The sequence below is a fragment of the Hyaena hyaena genome, unplaced genomic scaffold, assembly GCF_003009895.1.
Source record: "Hyaena hyaena isolate Hyena2069 unplaced genomic scaffold, ASM300989v1 scaffold_150, whole genome shotgun sequence".
Lineage (NCBI taxonomy): Eukaryota > Metazoa > Chordata > Mammalia > Carnivora > Hyaenidae > Hyaena > Hyaena hyaena.
Genome location: NW_024080782.1, coordinates 2,414,327 through 2,436,382, shown reverse-complemented (window position 1 = coordinate 2,436,382; position 22,056 = coordinate 2,414,327). Strand labels below are relative to the sequence as shown.

At 48.2% G+C, this 22,056-nt stretch overlaps 1 protein-coding gene across 2 annotated transcripts in view; it reads left to right on the top strand.

Moving 5' to 3' along the window:
- Positions 1-21,834, top strand: part of MAPRE2 (microtubule associated protein RP/EB family member 2) — a 129,346-nt gene extending 107,512 nt beyond the window's left edge. For both annotated transcript variants that reach the window (XM_039238889.1, XM_039238888.1), the window contains exons 5-7: positions 10,525-10,664; positions 14,728-14,886; positions 20,381-21,834. In XM_039238889.1, the coding sequence (XP_039094820.1) occupies positions 10,525-10,664; positions 14,728-14,886; positions 20,381-20,455 (374 nt within the window). In that variant the 3' untranslated portion in view covers positions 20,456-21,834. The remainder of the gene's footprint in view (positions 1-10,524; positions 10,665-14,727; positions 14,887-20,380) is intronic.
- The last annotated feature ends 222 nt before the right edge of the window (positions 21,835-22,056 follow it).

The following is a 22,056-nucleotide window of genomic DNA, read 5'->3' as shown; positions in this document are numbered from 1 at the left end:
ACTAAAGCTTCTGTTTCTTGGTGACAGCTGCTCACAGTTCCCAGAGGCTACCCGCACTTCTTGCCACATGGGCTTTTCCAACATAGGTGCTTACTGTGTAGCAGCTTGCTTCTTCTAGGCCAGTAAGATTTTCTCTACCGTGTATGCTAGCCAAACAGAGTTCTGTAGAGTACCACAATCATGAGGGCAACCTCCCATCATCTTTGTCATATTCTGTTGGTTAAAAACAGGGCACAGGCTCCACCCATACTCTAGAGGAAGGAACTATACAAAGGTTAGAATACCAGGAGGTGAAGATTATTGGAGAGAGGGGGTCACCTCAAGTTCTGTTGGTCACAGAGGTTTATACTTTAAAGGGGCAGTTAGGAGTCACTGAAAAGTTTTAAGTACAAGTTTGCTCTTTGGTATAGAAAATACATGGAGGGTGGCACACTTACAGTCTAGAAGACTAGCTAAGAAGCTGTTACAACAAACCACGTAGGAGAGGAGGTTGGCGTAAACAAAGGTCATGGGCCATGTGGGTTATGGAGACTTGAAGGAGATACAGTCACCAAAACTTGATGATTAGATGTGAGAAATAAAGGAGAAAGGAAGCCAGGGATAAATGATGCACATCTTTCTGGCTTGGTGGTTGGTTGGTGGAAGCAGAGAAGCCGGAGCAGGAACCATTTAAAGTAGCAGATTCATATGGGACTCCGCTCTGGTTCTCCCCTCCCTGAGCTCCAGCTCTGTGGGCTCAGACTATGTCTCTGTTTGCAGGGGAGTGTGGATAAGAACCTGTTAATGGAGCATAGTCAGCTTGCCACCATCAGAAAAATAACCTAAAATACTGGTCTTGACAGTGGAGTCAGGACTGTATCTGTACATCATGAAGTAATTAAGTACTTGTGTGCCCACCTAGTAGCCACCTTAATTTGAAAGCCTTTTGCTTAAAGGACTGCTGTCTGCCAGGAGTGCAGTGACACTGTGATGTCATGGTGATGCCTGTGTGTTTTAACTCCTGATGGTCTGGCTGGGTTTGTTGGGCTGTTTCACCCACCAGCTTTTCTTACTGCTGCAGTAAACAGGCAAGGGGGTGCCCCCCTAAATTATTGGGATTCTGCTGTGTATTGTTTTCATGGGAGTGAGGGACCCTTGCCATTTCTAGAGACAAATTGCTCCGAGGACAATTTAAAAACAAGAATTTGAACTAAGATAGTGATTGGTCGGCACCTAATGTGTTTCAAAGCACACTTAATTACCAAGATGTGAGAGAAGTCCATTTATCATAAGAAAATACACATCACATTCAAATAACTATTCAGTAGTTGGGTATTTTCATACTTGAGCCATTCTAAGAGAAGGAGTTCTTTGCATTTTTTCCCACTATGAAAAATTCTCTGAAACCATAGTGACTCAAGCAGAGCCTGGAAATACTGGAGAATCACATGATGGCTAAAAATAAGCACATCATCTACAGCAGGGACAGTAACCAGAGCAGAAGTAATTCAGTTTTCTGAATGCTCACGCTGGCCGGCCAAGCTCGGTCCCTCTTGGCCACTGCGGGGCAGGCTTTGTGACCCCTGGCCGGGGAAGGGGTGCCCTCAGGTACCGGGGCTCTAGGCGCGGAGGGTACAGAGGCAGCCAGGCCATCCCAGGCCTCTGACTCGGAGTGTAGCTAGCTCCCTGGCTTGCTCCCAGGGCAGAGCCCAATATCACTCTGCATAATGACCCCGGAGCAGTGAAGGCGAGGGGGGGCGGGTACACACTGACTCCTAGCCCTTGTCACTGCCTACTTTTCTTCAGCCTTCTCCTCCTCCATAGCAAATGCTATTGATCACAAAATGTCTTTTTGGTTGCTGTTAACATTGCAAAGTGTAAGCCGTGTAAAACGGCCAGACGTTCGGTGCCTGTTTTCTAGGGCACGGGATAGGGCTTTCTGAACTGGAGCGCTGGAAGTGATTCACCGTAAAGGAACCGCGTCTTGAGCACTCACTACTCATACCCGGGAGGATTACGACAGCGGCCTCCTCACTGGCCACTCTGCCTCTGCCCTCACCCTCCTGCAGTCCATTCTCCACCCGGCAGTCAGGCCGTGTCACTCCTCCACTCAGGACCCTGCGGTGGCTTCCTTCTTCCCTCAGAATGAAAGCCCACCTCATAACCGCAGTCTCTGAGGCCCCGATGTTCTGCCCCCTCCTGCACTGGCCCAGACGTGCTCTGCTCCAGCATCCCAGCTGGCCCTGGACAGACAAGGCCTTTGTGTGGGCGTCGGGCCTTGCCTTTGCCTGGCATGCTCTGCTCCTGGCTGTCCGGGGGACCAGCTTCGCCTCTCTCAGGCCTCTGTTCCATCTGACTTTCCTAGTGAGGCCTTGAAGTAAGGGTTACTCCTGCACCTGGCATGGCCCTTCCAGGGATTCTGGAAGATGTCGACTCTGGAGCTGTTAGAAGAGATGTCGGCTTCATTGAGGAACAGGACTTTCAGGCTGAGGTGACTGCCACATGGGCTTGGCGTACATCTTGCTGCCTCTCATCTCTGCTGGCCTGTGGCACGACTCCCATCAAGAGGGCTCCGTGTTTCCTACCCCTGTCCTGAGGGGACCTGGGACTAGTGAGGCCCGTGGGAGGCTCCTGGGTCTGTGGAGTTGAGACCGGAGAAGCTGGGCACTCAGGTGCCCCGCAGCTGCTGCTGCTGACGGCTGCTCACCCTTTCCCTGCTCTGTCTCTTCTCCGTAGCATTTCCTTGCCAATTTATTACGGGACTTACTAATTTATCATGTTATTTATTATCTCATTTCTCCTGTTAGAATGTAAATTCCACAAAGTCATCTTCTGTATTTCATTCATTGATTTATCAATGAATGCCTATAACTTGCCAGGTACACAGCAGGAGGTCAGTAAATGTTGGCTGCTTGAATGAATGAGTCAGGGTAATTTAAGAAGGAGCACAGAGACTTGGGCTCCAGCCTACTGATTTTCAAGATAGAGGGTGAATGGAAGGGGAGAACCTAGGCCTTGGTGCCCACTGGCGGTTTATGGGTTAAATGTTTTTATAGAGATTTTCTTGAAAGAGAGTCTGATGTTCTTATTACCTTAGCAGTTTATGTTGCTAGCGTCTGGAAATGGGAAACCCGTGTTTTTCATCATTGGTCAGATCACATTTGCTGAGTAACAGTACTGCTATTGCGAGCTAACATTTATCGAGTGCCTACTAGGTGCCAGGCTCTTGCGTAAGGACTTCCCCCATGTTGTTCCCAATTCTGGGGAAACAGGCACTACTCTTGCGGTCTTCAGCATCCAGGGATCCGGGTGGCAGCACAAGCTGCACGGCTCAGCCAGAGCAGAGCCAGGACTGCTGGGAAGGCCACCTGGCTCCCGGGCCCCCACGCCCGGCCACTGCCTCCCTAAGGGCAAGCTGAAGGATCAGCGCTTCCATACCCGATCCCACCCCTCACATGGCTGATGTGCTTCCTGCACAAAATAAAATCTGTTGACCAAGGTAAAAAGGATAAGGAAGTGAAGGCAGGTCATCCACAAATAACTAATCAGTGCAGGTGCACTCCATCTTCCGTCACCTCTTAGGTCTGTGGGGGCTTCTCTTTGAGCTATAATTGACATACAGCATAATCGTTTTGGGCATAAACATGATTGAATATTTGTATATATTGCAAAATGATCACAATAAGTCTAGTTAACATCCATCACCATACGATTCGAATTTTTTTCTTGTGATAAGAACTTTTAAGATCTACTCTGCCAGCAACTCTCAAACATACAGTGTTACCATATAACCACCTTGCTGGACTTGAGTTCTTCAGGCTTATTTTGTAACTGGAAGTTTTTTGTATTATTTAGATTCAAATTAGTTAACATATTTGTTAACTATTGGTTACTGTTGGTGTACTATTGGTTTCAGGAGTAGAATTTAGTGACTCATCACTTACATAGAACACCCAGTGCTCGTCCCAGCAAGTGCCCTCCTTAGTGCCCATTGCGCATGTAGCCCTTCCCCCACCCACCTCCCCTCCAGCAACCCTCAGTTTGTTCTCTGTATTTAGGAGTCTTGTATGATTTGCCTCCCTTTCTGTTTTCATTTTATTTTTCCTTCCCTTACCCTGTGTTCATTTGTTTTGTTTCTTAAGTTCCACATATGAGCGAAAGCATATGTTTGTTTTTCTGACTTATTTTGCTTAGCAAAATATACTCTAGTTCCATCCAGGTTGTTGCAAATGGCAAACTTTCATTCTTTTTGATTGCTGAGTAATATTCTGTTGTCTATATATGCCATAACTTCTTTATCCATTCATCAGTTGATGGACAGTTGGATTCTTTCCATAATTTGGCTGTTGTTGATGGTGCTCCTATAAACATTGGGGTGCGGGGTGCCTGGGTGGCTCATTCGGTTACGTGTCCAACTCCTGGCTTCAGCTCAGGGCATGATCTCAACAGTTCATGAGTTGGAGCCCTACATGGGGCTCTGTGCTGTCCCTCTTTCTCTCGGCCCTTCCCCTACTTGCACTGTCTCTGTCTCTCTCAAAATAAATAAACTTAAAAAAATAGAAATAAAAATAAACATTGGAGCGCATGTGCCCCTTCAAATCAGCATTTTTGTATCCTTTGGATAAGTACCCAGTAGTGCAATTGTTGGATTGTTGGGTAGTTCCATATTTAACTTTTTGAGGAACCTCCATACTGTTCTCCAGCGTGGCTGCACCAGTTTCATTCCCACCAACAGTGCAAGAGGGTTCCTCTTTCTCTGCATCCTCACCAACATCAGTTGTTGCCTGAGTTGTTAATGTTAGCCATTCTGACAGGTGTGATGTGGTATCTCATTGTGTATAACTTGGAAGTTTCTACCTTTTGGCCACCTTCACGCACTTCACGTGCTCCCCAGCCCCTACCTCTGTGGGGTTTTAATTGAGTGAGAAGGACGCAGGGTTGGAGGGGAATATGCTTTCAAAGCAGGGGATGGCCAGAAGTCGGTTGCCTCCTGAGTGTGTATGCATGTGTGCACATGTTTTTAATGTCTCTGTGGTTCTTGTCAACAGTATTAATGTCATATTTTTAGCTCCTCTGTTTATGAGTTTGGCAGAAGGAATACGCCAGATTAAGTGAGAAGAATTTTTAAATTCCATCAGAGCTCCGGCCATGAAGGATAAAGCTGAGTACAATGCTTTTCTTTGCTTTATCGTTAAGAATTCATTGGGCCTCATATGCCCAAAATGTAGCATTTTCCATAAACATTAAGCTACTGATTAGTGACATTAGACAGTGATGCTGTGGCTTCGCTAAGGCAATGAATAAGGCCAGTCTTTGTTTTTTTACAACTATGGTTAAAATGTCTTAGAATCATATTTATACACCAAATCCTAAAGGCATTAATTAAGACACACTGCTCAAAGACTACCATTGTAAATCATGTCCATGTCCAGTGAGTAAAGTCAGAGAATTACAGGGACTTGTACAGAATTTATGTCTATTTTTCTCTGCTTCTGAAACTTCTTTTTATTTTGAAAGGGAAAATTAGAGAAAAGCTTGAGGGAAAAAACAATTCTTATAAAACAAGGCTACCACTAATTATGTTTTCAGGACATCAAACGCAGCTTCAAAAAAATTTTTGGAATGATGGCTGCGAGGAAAAAAAATATGTATCTGCATTATAGCTGAAAGAGCTGCACTCTCTTTAAAAGCCATTATGTAAATATTTTTCATGTAAGCATCACTGAGCACAGAGGCATGGAAGGCACAAAAGCGAGGTCGCCGTGGCCCTGAGTGTGTTCTAGGAAGCAGGAAGGCAACTATTGAGGACCCTGATATGTGAACCAGGACTAGATGCTATCAATTATTGGGTCGTTTCACAAAATTGGAATATAAATGGTAACTTACACAAAAGTAATGTATCAGTGTTAAATTTGCTGACATTGATCATTATAATTTCCTAAGAGCATCCTTATTCTAGCAACCCAGATAAATGGAAGAAAATATCTGGCACCCCAGAAGCTGGGTACACTTTGGAGTATGTTTGCTTGAAAGGAGACAACAAGATGTTCAAAGCAAATAAACAAAAATAGAGTTCTTGACTGTCTAATGAGTGTCATATACTTTAGGATATTGTTTACTGTTCTAAAAAGTAAACCATGAAATCATTAAATAGAATGAACAAAAGCCTTCATTTTTATTTTTATGAATTTTACTATTTAGTATTTCTCAATGTGAAAAATAGCTGTGAGGGGCAAATTACTTCCACTTCAGATTATAGCTTGTGATGATTTAAAGAGCTCACTTTACATTCTTTTGAGGAATGAGCTTTTAGTTTAACGCTTAATTGTCTAGTTTTTTGAAACTTTAAAGCTCTGAAGATACTAAGAAGTTCTGCATGGCCTTCCTGTTCTTTAATTTCTTCATCCCTTAGAAGCTATATAAATGTACACTTGATGGATGGGCACCTGGGTGGCTCAGTCAGTTAGGCATCCAACTCTTGATTTCGGTTCAGGTCACAATCTCAGGGTTCATGGGATCAAGCCCCACATCAGGCCCTGGTGCTGACAGCACAGAACCTGTTTAGAATTCTCTCTCTCCCCCTCTCTCTCTGCTCCTCTCCCGCATGCGCATGCACTCAGTATAAATAAACATTTAAAAATAAATGCACAATTGACTAGCGCTGCCCTCTTACACCTCATTAGACATTTATTTCCCTTTGTTAACAATTTTTTCCAAGCAACTTAATCAGAATTTCAAAACCCCTCATTTTAAATTTCAAATACTAATTACTTCATCTGTTAACTCAGTTTTTCAAATTTATTTTCCATTCCTTTGTCCAGCCTGTAAGTGACTGTCCAGGGCAGTGCGGAAGCGATTCCTTCTGTAGCGAGTATGAGTGCTGTAGTGTGGACCAAATGCCCTCTTCTCCACTATCCTGCCCTGTCCCACCGCAGAGGGTGCCATGTCTGATACCCGTTGTTTTCATCTTTCCCATCTCTAGAGATCCACAAGTTGCATGAGTGTGTATCAGGTGAAAGACAGGGGCTCTGTGCTCCAGCCAACCTGTGCAGGACCCGTGAGCCACAGGCAGAAGAAGCTGTAGCCGGGACAGCATCAGTCACTGCAGCAGCTCTGGCCTGTCCCCCGGGAGCCACGTAGGGTCTCCTGCAGCCCCCCGTTCCTCCCCGAGCCAGCTTCCTCTGCTTATTTATAGTTCTTTTCCCTGATAACTTGATCTTGCTAGGGGGCTTTGGCTTGCCCCTGACCCCTCCACTTTTACTTCATATCAAACACTTCAGGTTTTTTTTCTCAGGCTGCATTTGATGATGTCCTAAAAACATAATTAGTAGTGGCTTTGTTTTATGAGCAATCAGGTTTCTCTTCCTTCTGTTTTTCTTTTAAAGTTTACATGGGACTAGATAGGGCAGGGTGTGAGAATGAGTGTCTGATGAACGTAGATCAGCTGTTGCAACGAGCCACATCATAGCTGCTGCCCTGCATAGGGAGATGTGCCTGGGGGGTAGCAGGGGGCACACAATAGAGGGAAGTCCCTTCTGCAGGGTGCTGTTTGTTTCAGAAGAGGCATAAACATGGCAGACTTGGACAGCAAGGTACAAACTAGCATGCTCCTCCCTCCTCAGACTTAAACACTTATTGACTCCATTTCCCTACTTGAACTTTGTTTTGGTTCCATCTATAAAGGGCCCAGGTGATAACAGAAGATGATCTTAAAACCAAGTCCCAGCTCTCTGGGGGAACCCAATGATGTGTGGTTTGGTTTCCTTCATGTATTGTCAGCTCTTGCCATCAGTGACATTGACGTTGGCTTCAGCTCCTTGAGCTCTCCCCAGTTTGTTTACCCTGGATAGGTCCTTCTCCATGGAGTTGTTTTAACAGGCTTCTATTGCCTGTGGCCTCTGGGTCAGGCATGGAGATGGGCCTTGGGAACATTAAGTGGTAAACAAAACAGATGCAACCCCTACCTTGTGGACTTGAGTGGGGGAACAGGAGAAAGGGCTGCGCTCTTACAGTGGACAGGTGCTGCGGCCTCCCAGAGCGGCAGCGTCCACGCCGCTACCTGCAGGGTGCTACACATAGTCCCTCAGAGGGGAAGAGGAGTGTTTGGGGAGGGGTGGGTTACAGCCCAAATCACGCCCTGTGACCGTGTGGTCGGGAACGCTGCCTTGTCCCCGGGAATGGTGAGTGTGGCCCTGCTGGGCATTCCTACACCACTGTCACTCGGTGAGACTGTGAGCGCCTGGGGAGCAGAGATGTCCAGTGGGACGTGGTTCATGGTAGGCACTGGATAAACCTGTATTTACTACATAAGGGATGCTGCTTTCTGTTAGATTTGATGGACATTAAAATACGACGTATTGCTTGTTAAAAGGTCTGAAGTAACTTGATTTTTCAGAAGCTTTTCCCCCAAGTCAGGCTGGCTGGTGACAACCCTCAGCAGAGGCACTTTGCCTGGTCAGCGTTTCCTCACCCTGCGTCCTCTGCTGTTACTCACAGTCTCCTCCACCTTGCCGGCGCGGCCTGTACAGAGCCTGGCCAGTGGGACTGGAAGTGGCGTTCCAGGAGTGGTGTCTGTGGGCTCCTGCGGACATGAAGGGTCCTTGCAACTTGATGTGAATCACAGATGGAGCATTTGTGAATGCTAGAATCCTTGGGAAGGTCTTCTGCATGGGCGAGGTTCCCAGGTCACTCAAGATTTACCTTTGGATACTCAAACTATTTTAAGTCCTGTCCAACTTAATTTTTCATTTTAAAATATATCCCCAACTTAATTTTTCATTTTAAAATCTATTAGGCCTTTCCCTGTATTTTTAGAAGAAAATTCTTTTTTTCTTTGTAACGGGTTTTAAAGGGTATGATGTTGTCCGTGCTTCCTGAGGGGGTGAATGACTTCACGTTCATAACTGATGTGTCCAGGCACCAGAATTCTTCCTGTTCACCACCTTGTAATTAGGAGATTCCTTGAAACTTGTAACTGCTGTCAGCACACTTGGCTTCATGACCCCCCTGCCTGTTTCTCATCTGTTGGTACTGATAAACCGTGAGGCCAGAAACCATATAACCAAGCTGTATTTACTTGTTCGTCTATTTATTTCAACATTTGTACCTTCCTGAAATATCGGTTCAGCCCAGCATGGTGCTAAGTACCGGGGTTACAAAGGTGTGAACACTGGTCCCTGTGTCCCCGGAGCCTTCTGGAGGAGGAGTGTGCGGGATGTGGGGGGAATTGGGCTGATGGAAACATGTAAGAGGAGCCTCTCCACCAGCCTGAGCTGCCACATGGTCGAGACTGTGTTCAGAGTAGAAGGCCTGGGTGGGCCCCTGGTAATGACCCTGAATTTCTTAATCCATGTGGTGTGTAAACTTCACCGCATCTACCTTGTGGCTTCTGTTTTAACTGCAGAAGCCATTCCCTGTGTCTGTGTCATGTTCTAGATTGTGAGCACCTATTAGAAGCTGAGCCTCTGATGGGTGAGCTCTTACCTGACATTAATGACCTTCCTTCCCCTAGTTTCTGTCATCATTAGCGATGCTATTTAATCACTTAAGATGCTGAGCCCCCACTGTAAAGGTAGATCTTTCTTCCATTGTAGTAAATAAATCCTAGGCTGCTATCTTGACACCCGTGAATATCTGTTAACCTCCAAACTTCCCACTTAGCGTTTTAGAGTCCCTCAGTGAACCTTTCCTGGATCAGTTATGTTTGTTGTAACATCATGATTTTTTAAGTTCTAACATTTCTTCTAGATTTACTAGCTGTCTCTGTTCTATAAAGATCTTCATACCCTCGCTCCTTCCCCTGTCATTATAGACTGGATTTTTATTTATCCAGTGTGTTGTAGCACGTGAGAGCCATTCCTCTTTTGATATGTAAACTGTCCCAGCTGTGGCTAGCTGGAAGCATCTTCAAACCTGCCCCTGTTCCCCTTGACCTTAGTCCTTGAGCACATCCTTGCGTTTCAACACAAGAAGGTGTCCCAGGCTCACGCCGTACTTTGCCTGCCCCACCCCGGCATCTGCCATCTCTCAAGAAGTTCCTCCTTTAGAATAAAACTTACACACCAGTTCATTGGCACCAGGAACGCATGCTGCTTCGAAGATGTCATTGCCCCCGGGTGCTTTCGGTGGCTAATAACCTGGGAAACGAGAGAGAGAAAACCCTTTACTAGCTTTGTATTTTTTTTCTAAAGCATTCAAACTCTTTTTTGTTGTTTGTCAGAAACTCAACTCTGGTGATGCTTTGAGGTTATCTCAGAACTGTTCCTCTTTTAAAAAATCTTAAAATCTCTTAGTATCAAAGGACAGCTTAATCTTCTATTAACTTGAAGGGGTGGAGTACTCAGAGGTTAAAGAAGTTGTAGAAGATGACACTGTCCTTTCATTGTGTGCGCTTATTCTAAGTGTAGGTAGGCTACTTTTGGAATCGGAAAGGGTCATTGGGAGTAGCTTTTATACTTCCTAGTAAACTCCTTTATACATTTGCAATATATCTAAAAAGCATCCCTAATGTTGCCCATATTTATAATCTATTCTGGTTACTTTCAGGCGCAGCTAAATCAAGTCCGGCATCTAAGCCAGGATCTACACCTTCTCGTCCCTCATCAGCCAAAAGGGCTTCGTCCAGCAGCTCAGCATCCAAATCTGATAAAGATTTAGAAACACAGGTCATACAGCTTAATGAGCAGGTAACTCCTCAGCCCTGGCCCTGTCTCTGAGAGGGGAGGGACCAGACACCTGCAGGTCTGAGATAAGGGAGGGCAGGGGACGGAATCTGGTTCCAAGGGAGTAAGAATAAAAGGAATCGTTCAGGCAGATGAAATCATTGGCCCATCAGGAATATAAGATCTTAGTCAGAAATCTCAAAGCTGCACATATGGGACAGATGACTCAACCCCAGGTAAATGCGGGTTTATAGACAGCGTCCCCCTCCACCTCCTCAGGGCATGTCCAGAGCTCCAGGCCAGACTCTGGCCTGTCTGCCCACTTCCGGCCAGTCTGGATAGCATTCATGACTTTAGCTAGGGTTAGTCTCTCTTCCTCCTTCCTTTCCTGCAGGCGCTATTTGTTAATAAGCCTGTTGTGTGTGACAGACTCAGTGCCTGGTGCTAATATAATGGTAGTGAGCTAGGTAACCCTCCCCTCCTAGAGCTTTCAGCAGTTGTGCGGGGTGGGTGATCATGCGAACGAAAGCGAGAACCTAACGTTTGCCATGACAGCAGAAGTCTGATGCCACAGAACCACTGAACCCAATATTGGGGGAATCAAAAGGGCCACGGTTGTGTTTTAAGTCTAGGAACTTTCTGTCTAATATTCTTCGTGGTTACGGTAAATCTAGCTCTACTACCTTTGAAAATTTCAGTAAACAAGTTGAGGTATGCTTTCTACCTAACAAGAGCTAATTTTGCCTAAGATTATATGTAGCTTAAAGGGAATAAAACGATTGGTAGCATGAGGCCCAATGAAGTTGCCACCCGCTCTGACCCTGGGTTGCCGAGTCTCTTATCCTGGCTACTCCCACCACTGGGAGCGGAGCCTTTTATTCAAGGTTCTTAGGCTGTTCCCAGCCAAGTGGCTGGGCCATTCCCAGTGATTAACCGGATACCTGATGAGCCAGCAAAGAGTCTGGAAACCATTTTTGAGATAATTGTATATTTGCAATCAAGAATATAGTTTAAAAGCAGGCAGCTGCTTAGTTAGGGTGTTTCTTTACAATTCTGATCACTTTAATGAAAATAGTGAAACTTTAAGTCATCCAATGGGCAGGACTTTGATTTAGAAACTCTGGAATGTTCTAATTACCTGCTGATTCTCAGTTTGAGCCCATATGGTATTTCCAGTAATGAGTTTTTCTCACATAAAAGGCAGGTATGACAACATCATGAGCCTTGGGCCACATGCCTAAGGCTCTGAGCAAATCACAGTAGACCTAAAGAGCATCAGGCGTGGGTCTGTAATGCTTTAGATTTATGACCCTTTTCTCGTAGGAACCCAGGTTCTTTTGATATCTTAATTATCTCATGATTTCTCTCTCCCTGTCATCTGCCTCTACCAGACCCAGGTCTCCAAGCTTCCAGTCCAAAGTATGACCACAAAGAAACCTTGAGACCCTTCCTCCCTCTCTCCCTTTCAGCCTTAGTCACCAGATCCACCACTGCCTCTCCTTGGAGCTGGCTCTACAGTCATTAGCTGTCCAGTTACACAAAGAGCCTCCCTTCCCCAAGGGACCCAGACCTCATCCTACCATCCAAAATGTCTCTCCAGAGGGGGAGAGGGAGAAGAGAAAGGAACTTTCCAGTGGTCTTATAATCCCTTTATTACTAACAAAGGGCTGCACTCCCCTGCCTGTCCCCTGGTGCATTTACATCAAGGAGGCGTGAGTATGCCACCTCCTCCCCTCTCCAGTCCCTCAGAGGGAAGGTCATACACACCCCAAATTGTGAGCAGTCATTCAACTATTTACTGAACACTTACCCCAGATCCATTTCCATGGTTGTCTATTATTGCCTCCTCCATCTTCTGTCCTTGCAGCCTGCAGGGAAGCTCCCTGGAGCTGGTGGGTAGCCGCAGGGGCACTGCTGTGTTGGGACTCAGGACTCTAGGATGAGGAAATGCCTAGGCTGGAGAGTGAATTACCGTCGTAATAGAGAAAGTGACGAGTGCCATAAACTTGAAGAATTCTCATTTACTTGGCCTCCTGCCTCTATTCAGGCAGTGTCCCGTGACACGCTATAAAAGTACCACTGTGCTAGACAATTCCAGTGATAGAAATGAATCAAAAGACAGAGGGGAGAAAAAGACGGAACTAAAATAATTAGGGGCCGTTTATGGTTAGCAAACAGGAAGTGGGGTGGAGTCCCCACTGTGCTCAGGGACCACTGGGGGCTGGAGAGTGGGCGTCAGTGGGCCTGGGCAGATGCTGGGCTGGGGCGGCCTGGCTCAAAGGACGTGCAGTGTGCAGACGCTGAGGGAGGGCAGAATTGGAGAAGAGAACGTCCCCCTCTTGTCTCTTCCTCTTGCCTTACTCAAGGGTCCATCCCCAGCATCCCCTCCACCTCCTAGGCTTCTCCTTTGATACATGAAGGCGTGGGTGGCATCAGTCTTCATGAGTGGGACCGTGAACACGGACTCCCCTTTGCCGGTCGGCTATCCTCATACGCTTCGGCCCCTGTCCATTTTCCACCCTGTCCAGGTGCACCTGGAATACCACCCAAGGCCAACCTGGGCTGGATATTTCTACAAAAGCCTCAGCTCTTTGCACACTGTACAGACCAAAGCACCCTGGAGAGGCAGACAAACCTAGTTTCCATGGGTAGAAGGCATCCAGAGCCCCTTCTTGCCTGCTCCAGGGAGAGCTGACCAACTCAAGACTCCTAAACTGCCACAGATCTGTCCACTGGCACCCACGCAGGCTACACAGGAATTCTGTGGCCAAGTCTGGAATGGGGGTTGGCTTGGTGTAAAACAAGGATGGATTTCTAGAAAAAAAGGGAAGTTTTCTTTTACTTAGACTTGAGGCTGCTGGTTGTCTTCATTTCTTACTAATATTCCAACTGTAGTATCATCAGAAATAGGAGTGAAAGCTAGGGAAAGCTGCTTTTTGAGCAGGGTGTGAGGAGGCCGTGAGGTGGACTCCGGGGCCACATCCTTGAGTCCTCTGCCGGGTGTGCAGGAAGGGAACCAACGCTGCATGTGTTTGGTAGAGGTTTGATAAGTAACATGTGCAAAGGTCTAGAATTACCAGAGAAGAAAATTTTCCATTCCAGATGTCATTTTTGGAAATACTGTTGGGGTGATTTTTTTAATACACTGAATGAGAGACAATAAAAGATTTCACCTGACTGAGACAAGGAAAGATTTACCTCCTAAAAAAATATTCCCTGTGTAAATATAAATGCACAAGGGGTTTAAAAAAAAAAAAAAGTGGGAGGGGGATTCTCAGGAAGCAGGAACAGGGCACTGGTTTAGGCCTGTGTGTAGCTACCGTGCCTGTAGGAGTGTGGCGCCGTGGGTTTTCCTTCGCCCAGGTGACACTGCCTCCCTATGGGCTCCTTCCCTGGCACCATCTCTGTAATCACCATGAGAGGGCATTCAGCCCTGGAAGGTCCTGGAACCAGCATCATAGGGAAAAGGGAATTAGGGTTCTTATTCTGAGGGAATGAAGCTTCTTTCTCTTCATCTTCCCCCTATTTCCTGCGATGTCCCCAAAGCTAGAACCAGAGGAATGAAGACACATCCACTGAACCGGGCTTACAGTCTTGCCCAGTTTTCCTCATGTAGCTAAGACCCAGTTTCTCAGGAGAGACTTTATCTAGTGTGGCTTAGGAACATTTATGAAGGGATCCACAACAAAATATGGTTATGAAGCAAGGAGGGTCCTCAAAATACGTCTCCAGTAACCACAATGCCAGCCCCTCTCCTCTGCCTCCCCTCCCTGCAGAGGACGAACAGGGTAGAAGGATGTGCTCTAGCCCGTGTTAGGAGAGGAGGAAAGCTCATTCAGGGTCTGGAGGCAACCGTCTTGAGCGGAACAGCCCCTCCCTCAGTGGTTATGAACGCTCAGTTGGCAGAGGGAATGACTAGCATGTTGTCGAAGTTGATGTGGTGGCCCAGGCTCAAGCTCTACTGCCTGTCAATCATTTGGGCACATCTGTTTTTGCATGTTTCGTGTCTTTATAGGCAGCCATAGTTGGTCACGTTTCTTATACTGTATTTTGGGGGGATTTTCCTTCCATCCTTACTCCCTTGCAGGTACATTCATTAAAACTTGCCCTCGAAGGTGTGGAAAAGGAAAGAGATTTCTACTTTGGCAAGTTGAGAGAGATTGAGCTCCTCTGTCAAGAGCATGGGCAGGAAAATGATGACCTCGTGCAGCGACTAATGGAAGTCCTCTATGCTTCGGATGAACACGTAAGTGTGAGGAGAGCCCTTGGCTCTTGGCTTCTAAAGCGATGCTCTTGGTCAAGGTGCAGTAGTGAGTGTGTCTTCGGGTGCTGCCCTGGGATCCCTGAGAATTATGACGACTCGTGTGCGTTTTCTGTTCCCAGAGGATAAGTGTCTTCATCATCATCATCATTGTGATCCGTTGACCCCTGCTTGTGGGATGTGCATTCGTGAATTAATCCGGGAGAAGATGAGTGGATGGGGGTGGGAGGGGGAGAGTAGGAGGACTGATTGAGAAAAATAGGTTCCTGCAGCCAGATTTCAAGTGGTTTGCAGCTCTGAGCAGATGAGCAATAAAAATGTATGTAAGGATTCTTCATGACAGACCAGAGTATGGTTAGAGGAGGAATTAGTCTGGATGTTTTTCTCGTCCCCATAAGCCCACAATTTTTATCTCAGAGCTGGTTGTCTTGGTTATTCATTGCCGGTACAGACCGGTGCTGTGCAACAGCCTTAGTTGAAAAATGCTTTTAGAAGGTCTTCTCTCTGGGGAGGAGCTGGCTGTCAGGCTTTTGCTACTCGGGAGTGTGCGGAGAAGAGGGGGTACCCAGGAGGTAGATCCATCCTGGTGATGGAAAGCAGGCGTGAGGAGCAGCAGAGGACCAGAGAGCTCAAGAATCAAGGAAGGAAAGGGGTGGGATAAATAGAGACGAAGTCTGCCCGTGCAGGGAGCAAGGGGCCCCGGCCCCAAGGCAAGTGTGGGAGCCTGACGGAGCTGCCCTGGGGAAGGTGCAGAAGAGTGGGGTGGGGGCCCGAACTCCTCCTTAGGCGGCGCTGAAGCTGGTGAAAGTGTCTGACTCTGTAGGACCAGGAGGCCTGGGGATGCTCCCACAACTCTGTGGTCGAGTTGCGTGTATTAGCACTTGAACACACTGGAACAAGTCACCGGAGGGTGTACTTTGTGACTTGTCCCAGCCCAGTCCCAGACAAATGTTTACTCCGTGTGAGATTTGAAATCCGAGTGATCCAGTGTGAGGTTTGAGCCTCTCCACCACTTTTTTCATTCCCTGCCCCGCCCTGCCTCATTTTTTTATGCTTCTTTCTCCGTTACCTTTGGCTCAGACTATAGGTCTTGGAGCCATGGGAAGCTGCCTGACCAGGCCCCGGAGGCAGTGATGGCTCCACAAAATATGGTTCTCCGTATTTTCAGATCTGACGACAGGAACCTCAGGTTGTTGTCTAGCGTGCCTGCCCCGCCAGAGTACTTGGTCGTCTGTCAGAGACTACGGGAGTTAGAGTTTCTCTCCCCACAAGCTTGTGGGAGGCCAGATCCGGTGCGGTCCCCTCAGCACTGCGTCTCTGAAGGGCCGTGCCCACTGAGGGAGGAAGACAGCATGCAGGGTCAGATCTTCCCAGCCCTGCGCTGGCTGCAGGAAGAAAACCCTTGCGATGGTCACCTCAAGCCACATCATGCCCCCTGATGGAGTCCTTGTGCAGGAGCCCTCTCAGGTGAACTCCAGTTTCAGAGTCGACGCGGGCCACTGAATGCTGGTGGCAGCAGCAGGTAGGAGGGCTGGCGCAGGTGACAGTTCTTGCCTTCTGAGTGTGGTCCTGCCTGGTCTTCAGGAAAACACACGTGAGCCCTATGTGGTCATTTCAGGTGCAGATATTTGCTGGACAGGCCTCTTTAAGTCTTTATTTGATAGTGGCTGGTCTTTGATCCTTGGAGTCAGTCCTAGAATAAAATGTTTGGAAGATGTAAAATCCAGAGAGCAGTTTGTGTACAGAAGTTAACAGGTGCGGTTCAGTGCACAGTTGTAGAAACCTCATGGCAGGCTCCAAAGCGGATCATCAGACCTCTCTCCAGTGCCTCTCTTTATCATTTTCAGGATCTTTTCCCTCAGGGGTCACAGGTATCTCGACTTATTCATTGGTTAACTGCTCCCTTGTCCATCTGTCAGCTGAGCTGCACCTGCTGAAATAAACAGGTGACTTATTTCCTGAGGCACTGTCACAGAAGCCACTGCTAAGTGACCTGATGATCCCCCCCACCACCCCGAACCAAGATCTCTTGGGAAGAGCTTGTGTTTCTGTCACTGGACGAGGCATTGGGTGTACAGAAAGGGGGCAGAGCCAGTGCCTTAGTGAGGCAGGCAGACAGGGGTGCCACTGCCAGAGTAGGATACACGTGATCACAGAGACGTAAACTCGGGGGGCGGGGAGAGCACGGAAAGGCAGGCTGGAGACGGCAAAGACTTGACAGAGAAGAGCACATTTGTGTGGGCTTTGAGGAGTGGCCAGGAACATCAGCAGTCCTGGGGCGGAGGCGGGGGGAAGATTTTTCAGGCAGAGAAAACAGCACGGACAGAGCCGAGGGGAGAGACTGGCCGGATGTGGCTGGGGTGCGTGGGGTGCGTGGGGGCAGCAGAGCGCCACCACATACATCTAGGAAGGAGGGGCCCATCAGCGCTTCTTGATGACCCTTCCAGCGCCCGTTGCCCCCATTTTCTTCCTGTTGCAGGCAAGAGCCTTCTTCAGTACTGTCTTCCAACTTCTCTAACGATTATCGTAAGAATAAGGAGCTCTAACATTACTCACAGCTAAATATCCAGAAAGAGGTGATGGACTGATATGCAAATATCAGAAATAAGCAGGTGGCACTCTAGGGCATTAGTCACATATCGGGCTTTGGTTTTGTCCGGCCTCCTGCTTACGTGCGCATTTAAGTTGTTCTTTGTACTATGGTGTGTGAGAAAAAGATCTTGTTTTTTCCTGGGAGCCTACACCGTACTGTGTGAGTGGGGAGCACTCAGATGCAGTGTCACTGCCTCTGAATTAGAGATACATCTGCAGCCTTTCAGACCACCTGAACTTGCACCCCTAGCATTAGCCATCCATTGGTAAGCTGGGAGGTTTGCTCTTTATCCCAGTACAAAGGGCCGGGGGTTGGCAGTTCCTGCAGGCGGAGGACGTCCCCATGGGGTCCTATGACTGAGGGAGCTGCCCTTGGCCGGCTGGAGACCACAGGGCACCCTGGCTGGATAAGGACAAAGGGGAGGCCACGGGTGAGGTTTGATCTTAGAGGTTCCTGGTCCTACAGCTTGTTTCAGGCCCAAGGTATTTGAACCCAAGCTTTGACTTTCAGTCCTGGGGTAACTCTCAGCTGTGATGTGAGCAAATAAGATTTTCTATAAAAGGTAAAATGGGTCCTCCTCTTTGAGATCTTCCCTGCAGCCTAATGTGCACAAAACAGGTAAGAAAAGCACCCTGGAGACCTGCCGAACTCCTAGCAGAGTGAAATGAAGGCACCACACTAGCATTGAAGAGTTAGAATGACGGGTGAGTTAACACCCCTAACCCTCAGCGGGGGTGGACGCTCGGCCGGAGAGGCAGCTGTGGAGCCAGCCAGTGAGCGCGCGCACACACATGCATACACTCGGGGCTGCAGTGCGTAGCCTGAGGGAAGCATGAACAAGGATGTGTGGCTTAGAGGAGTGACTGGCTCTGGGGTAAAGCAGGGAGAAGAGGCGTCCGCAGGGAACATCGGCAGGACAGTCACCTCAAGTTCCCAGGGCACCGCTCTGGGTAAAGTCCTGTGACCACTAGCTTTCTTTTTTTGCCCCTAGATGAGAGGGAGAACCCTTCCTGGGAGAGGCCAGTGACTTTCCCCCTCTCACGCTATCTACACAACAGCTACTCCCCTACTCCCACAAGAATGTCACAAGCTTTCGGAGCAGAGAGGACCCCGCTGTTGCATGGAGGGCAGCAGGCGGCTGCCACGAGGGCCTGGGAACAAGTTGGCACAGTGCCGGGGGAGGGGGGTTGTGCCAGAGGACAGCGTTGTGCAGGCACAGTAGGATGCTGGGCCTTCACACTTCAGCGGCCAGGTGGCTGTGGGTGCTGGTGATAGGGTGTGGTCCTGGGCGTGGAGAGAGCGAACCGTCACTAAGTAACATGCCTCTTGACACGGACCCAGTAAGGGACAGCGCTCAATTTGAACCAGGGTCTTCAATACAATGTCCCTTTATACTGTTGCAGAAAAGGTGACTTTTTAAAAATTGTTCACTTCTAGAATACATTTGAGAGTTCTCCCACCAAGATGATGATAATTGCAGCTCACACAAGTATGTATTATGAACTAAACACCATTCTCTACCTACCTTAACGCTTTGACTCTGCTGAATTCAGGGACTCCACTGACTCCTTGATCAGTGAATCTGAAAGAAAACTGTTATAATCCCCCATTTTACAGATGAGAAAACTGAGGCATGGGACAGTTACATTACATGCCCAGAGTCACCCAGATGGTAAAGAGCAGAACCCGGACATGAACTCCACAGTCTGTGTTTAGAACCTTGACATTTTACTGTCTCTGAGAAAATACGCAGCATGGGGCCTTGGCTGAAAGTCTCAAATCATCTGTTGTTCTGTCCTTGGGGATTTCTTCCTCTCAACACAGCCTGCATGGAGGTCTGAAATAAGTGAGGTAGGACACAGACAGATGAGGCCCTATCCGTGCCTTGAGTAACCTCAGGCCCAGTGGCTGAGGCCACAGTGTGGAAACAAGATTACAAGCCCAGGTTTTATAGCCAAGCAGGAAACAATGTGCTACAGGACGAGGGAGAGAAAGAACTGCGGCTCGAGGGAGAAGATGGACCTTGGGCAGGGGGACTGGCTTGTCCTAAGCAGTGGGCGGGGGGGTGGGGGGGGTCCTCCAGCTGAGAAAGGAGTGCATGTGCCTGCTGTGAGGGGCCAGAAGCACGGCTCCGGGTCCCTGAGTGCCTTCCTGAGGGAGCCACGGCCGTACTGATGGGCCACGCTCCCTCTCCTTGGGTAATAAAAAGAGCAGCTTGTTGTTTGTGAGGTCAGCTGACTCGGGTCAGTGATCCCTGCCTGGAGTGGGGGTCCATGGGGGACGCACAAAGGCCTCACGTACCCAGAGCGGAGGCCTTGAGCTCCAGCTGCCGCGCGCCTCTGGCGGAGAGGCCCCCAAACCCGTGTGTCATCCTCGCCTCACCTTACCGCTGGAGCGAGCTGGGGCTGGGCAGCAGTGCGGATCGGAACGCAGGGCCGGTTTCAGGCAGACGTGCTACTTGGGCAGGGCAGGCATCAGCGCGGGTTAGCACCCGGACACACGGCGGTGGCCTGGGGCCCTGTGCTGTCTCACACGGGTTCCCTCGTGGTTGTCAGGTGCTTTTGAGGCAGTACCTTGGCTGCTCTTTCCCAAGGGTAGGAGAGTACAAAACGTGCTCTATGAAGAGTGTTTTCCAAAACAGAAGGAATGTTTGGTGCATAGACCCCGACAAGTGTGTTCTCGAATGGCCCGTCCGTTGAGCAGGAAAGCACAGGTGTCTGGTGCGCGCATTGGCTCCTGGGAGGGTGGAAGCACTTAGGGGGCCAGGTGTGGCCCACGCTCCCTCCAGCCTGCAGCTGCCGTGCTGTCCGGGGCCTGGGGCTGTGGACCCTGCGGGGCCTCCCACACGCGCATCCTTCCCGCCGAAACATCTCTCCTGTGCTGCAGGAGGGCCACCCAGACGAGCCGGAGGCAGAGGAACAAGTCCACGACCAGCAGCCGCCGCAGCAGGAAGAGTACTGAGCGTCCTGGCACCTCTCAACTTCAACTCTGCGTGGGAACTTTTCTTCTGGAGAAACGTGTGGCCTCAAGCTCAGCAGAAACCAGTCGTTCCCAGTCTGCCGTTAACACCAACGCACTGTTGCATTCGCCAGCCACCGCACTCGGTTCCCGTTTCCTTTGCCAAGACCCGTTAGCAGCCGGCCGCGTGGCGGCCCACCTGAGAGATCATGGGGTCACACATCTTCTACTTCACTTGGCTGCTTGAGATTGATTCTGCTCTTTTCATTTCTTTCCAGAACAACTCTCCCCTCCCCCACCACCAACACCCCCTTTTTATCCTGGTGTGAAACAATGGTAATTTGATATATGGTATTTATATTGGCATTTCTCAGCCCAGTGTCACTAGATGTCACACATTCGTGGTGCTTTGATGTTTGCAAGTCTAACCTCTGAACATAAATTTGGTCAAATAATAAATTGGAGCAAAGGGAAAGAGATACTTGATATGAAAGCCATAAGGACAGTGACTTGTTTTATAGGGAAAACCAGTTTCTCCCTCTATTCCCAACACTAAAGGGAAGAAAAAAGATGGAATCAAAACTAGGACTTCAGGGCCCAGTGTTTCTCCCTGAGCATGTTAGACAACCACACATGTTTTGAAAGACATTCACTCAAGGACAACACCATCTCAACTTAGCCCTCCGACTGCTCGCCCCTCCCTCCCCTACCCAGGTTCTCGTGCTATTTTCTTTCTCAGGGTCCTCTTTGCTGGGCAGCCCCTCTCCCCGTAAGCTGTCATCAGTCAGCTCCAGTCCAGAGGGGGTCTGCGGAGGTCCCGGTGCTCCACCCCAAGCCTGTCCTCCACACTAGGGGGCGGCTCTTACAGAACGAGCTGAGGGTGTGCGGCCCGAGCCGCAGGGTCTGCAGCATGCTGCACACTCGCCGGAAGTGGAGACCTTCTTCCTAGGAACGTCATTCCAAGGGAGACGCCTGCTTCCCAAGTCTGGTGTTGACACTGGAATGACAACACAAAAGCTCTAGGACTCCCAGCACCTTCTGAAATAAGGAATTTCCCCTCATTAATACTATGGCCCTCTTTGTCATTGACCTTTGATAACCGTGGCAATTCATAAAGAGAGGAAACATTAATGAATTAAAAGCATTCCTTATTTTTTTAACTAATATTTGCACATTTTCTTAGTATCTTTCCAAATCTTTGCCTCTTTTATTCCTTTGACAGATGGTATCCCTTCCTGGAACATTCATTTCACTTGGTTTCTAAATTCAGATTTACTTCACTTGTTATTTGACTTAGCAGGTGCAACAAAAACAAGTGTGCCCACCCCATTTGCCTCTTAACTGAAAAGCTTAAAATAAATTTCTGAATTATGTATCATAAAGCTTTGACATTTCTTTATTAATTGATGAACTACTAATTCTAAATTCCACCATTGAAGCTTTCCACCAAAAGAAGTCTTCTCAAAATCTTTTGCAGCAAAGTGGTATCTGAGTTACATGTGAAAGAGATTGCTTGTATTTTTGAGGTTATTACAACACACTGTGCAGAATTGGACAGATGTTCTGTGGTATTCGGTTTCCCTTTCTTCTCTCTCCTGCTTGCT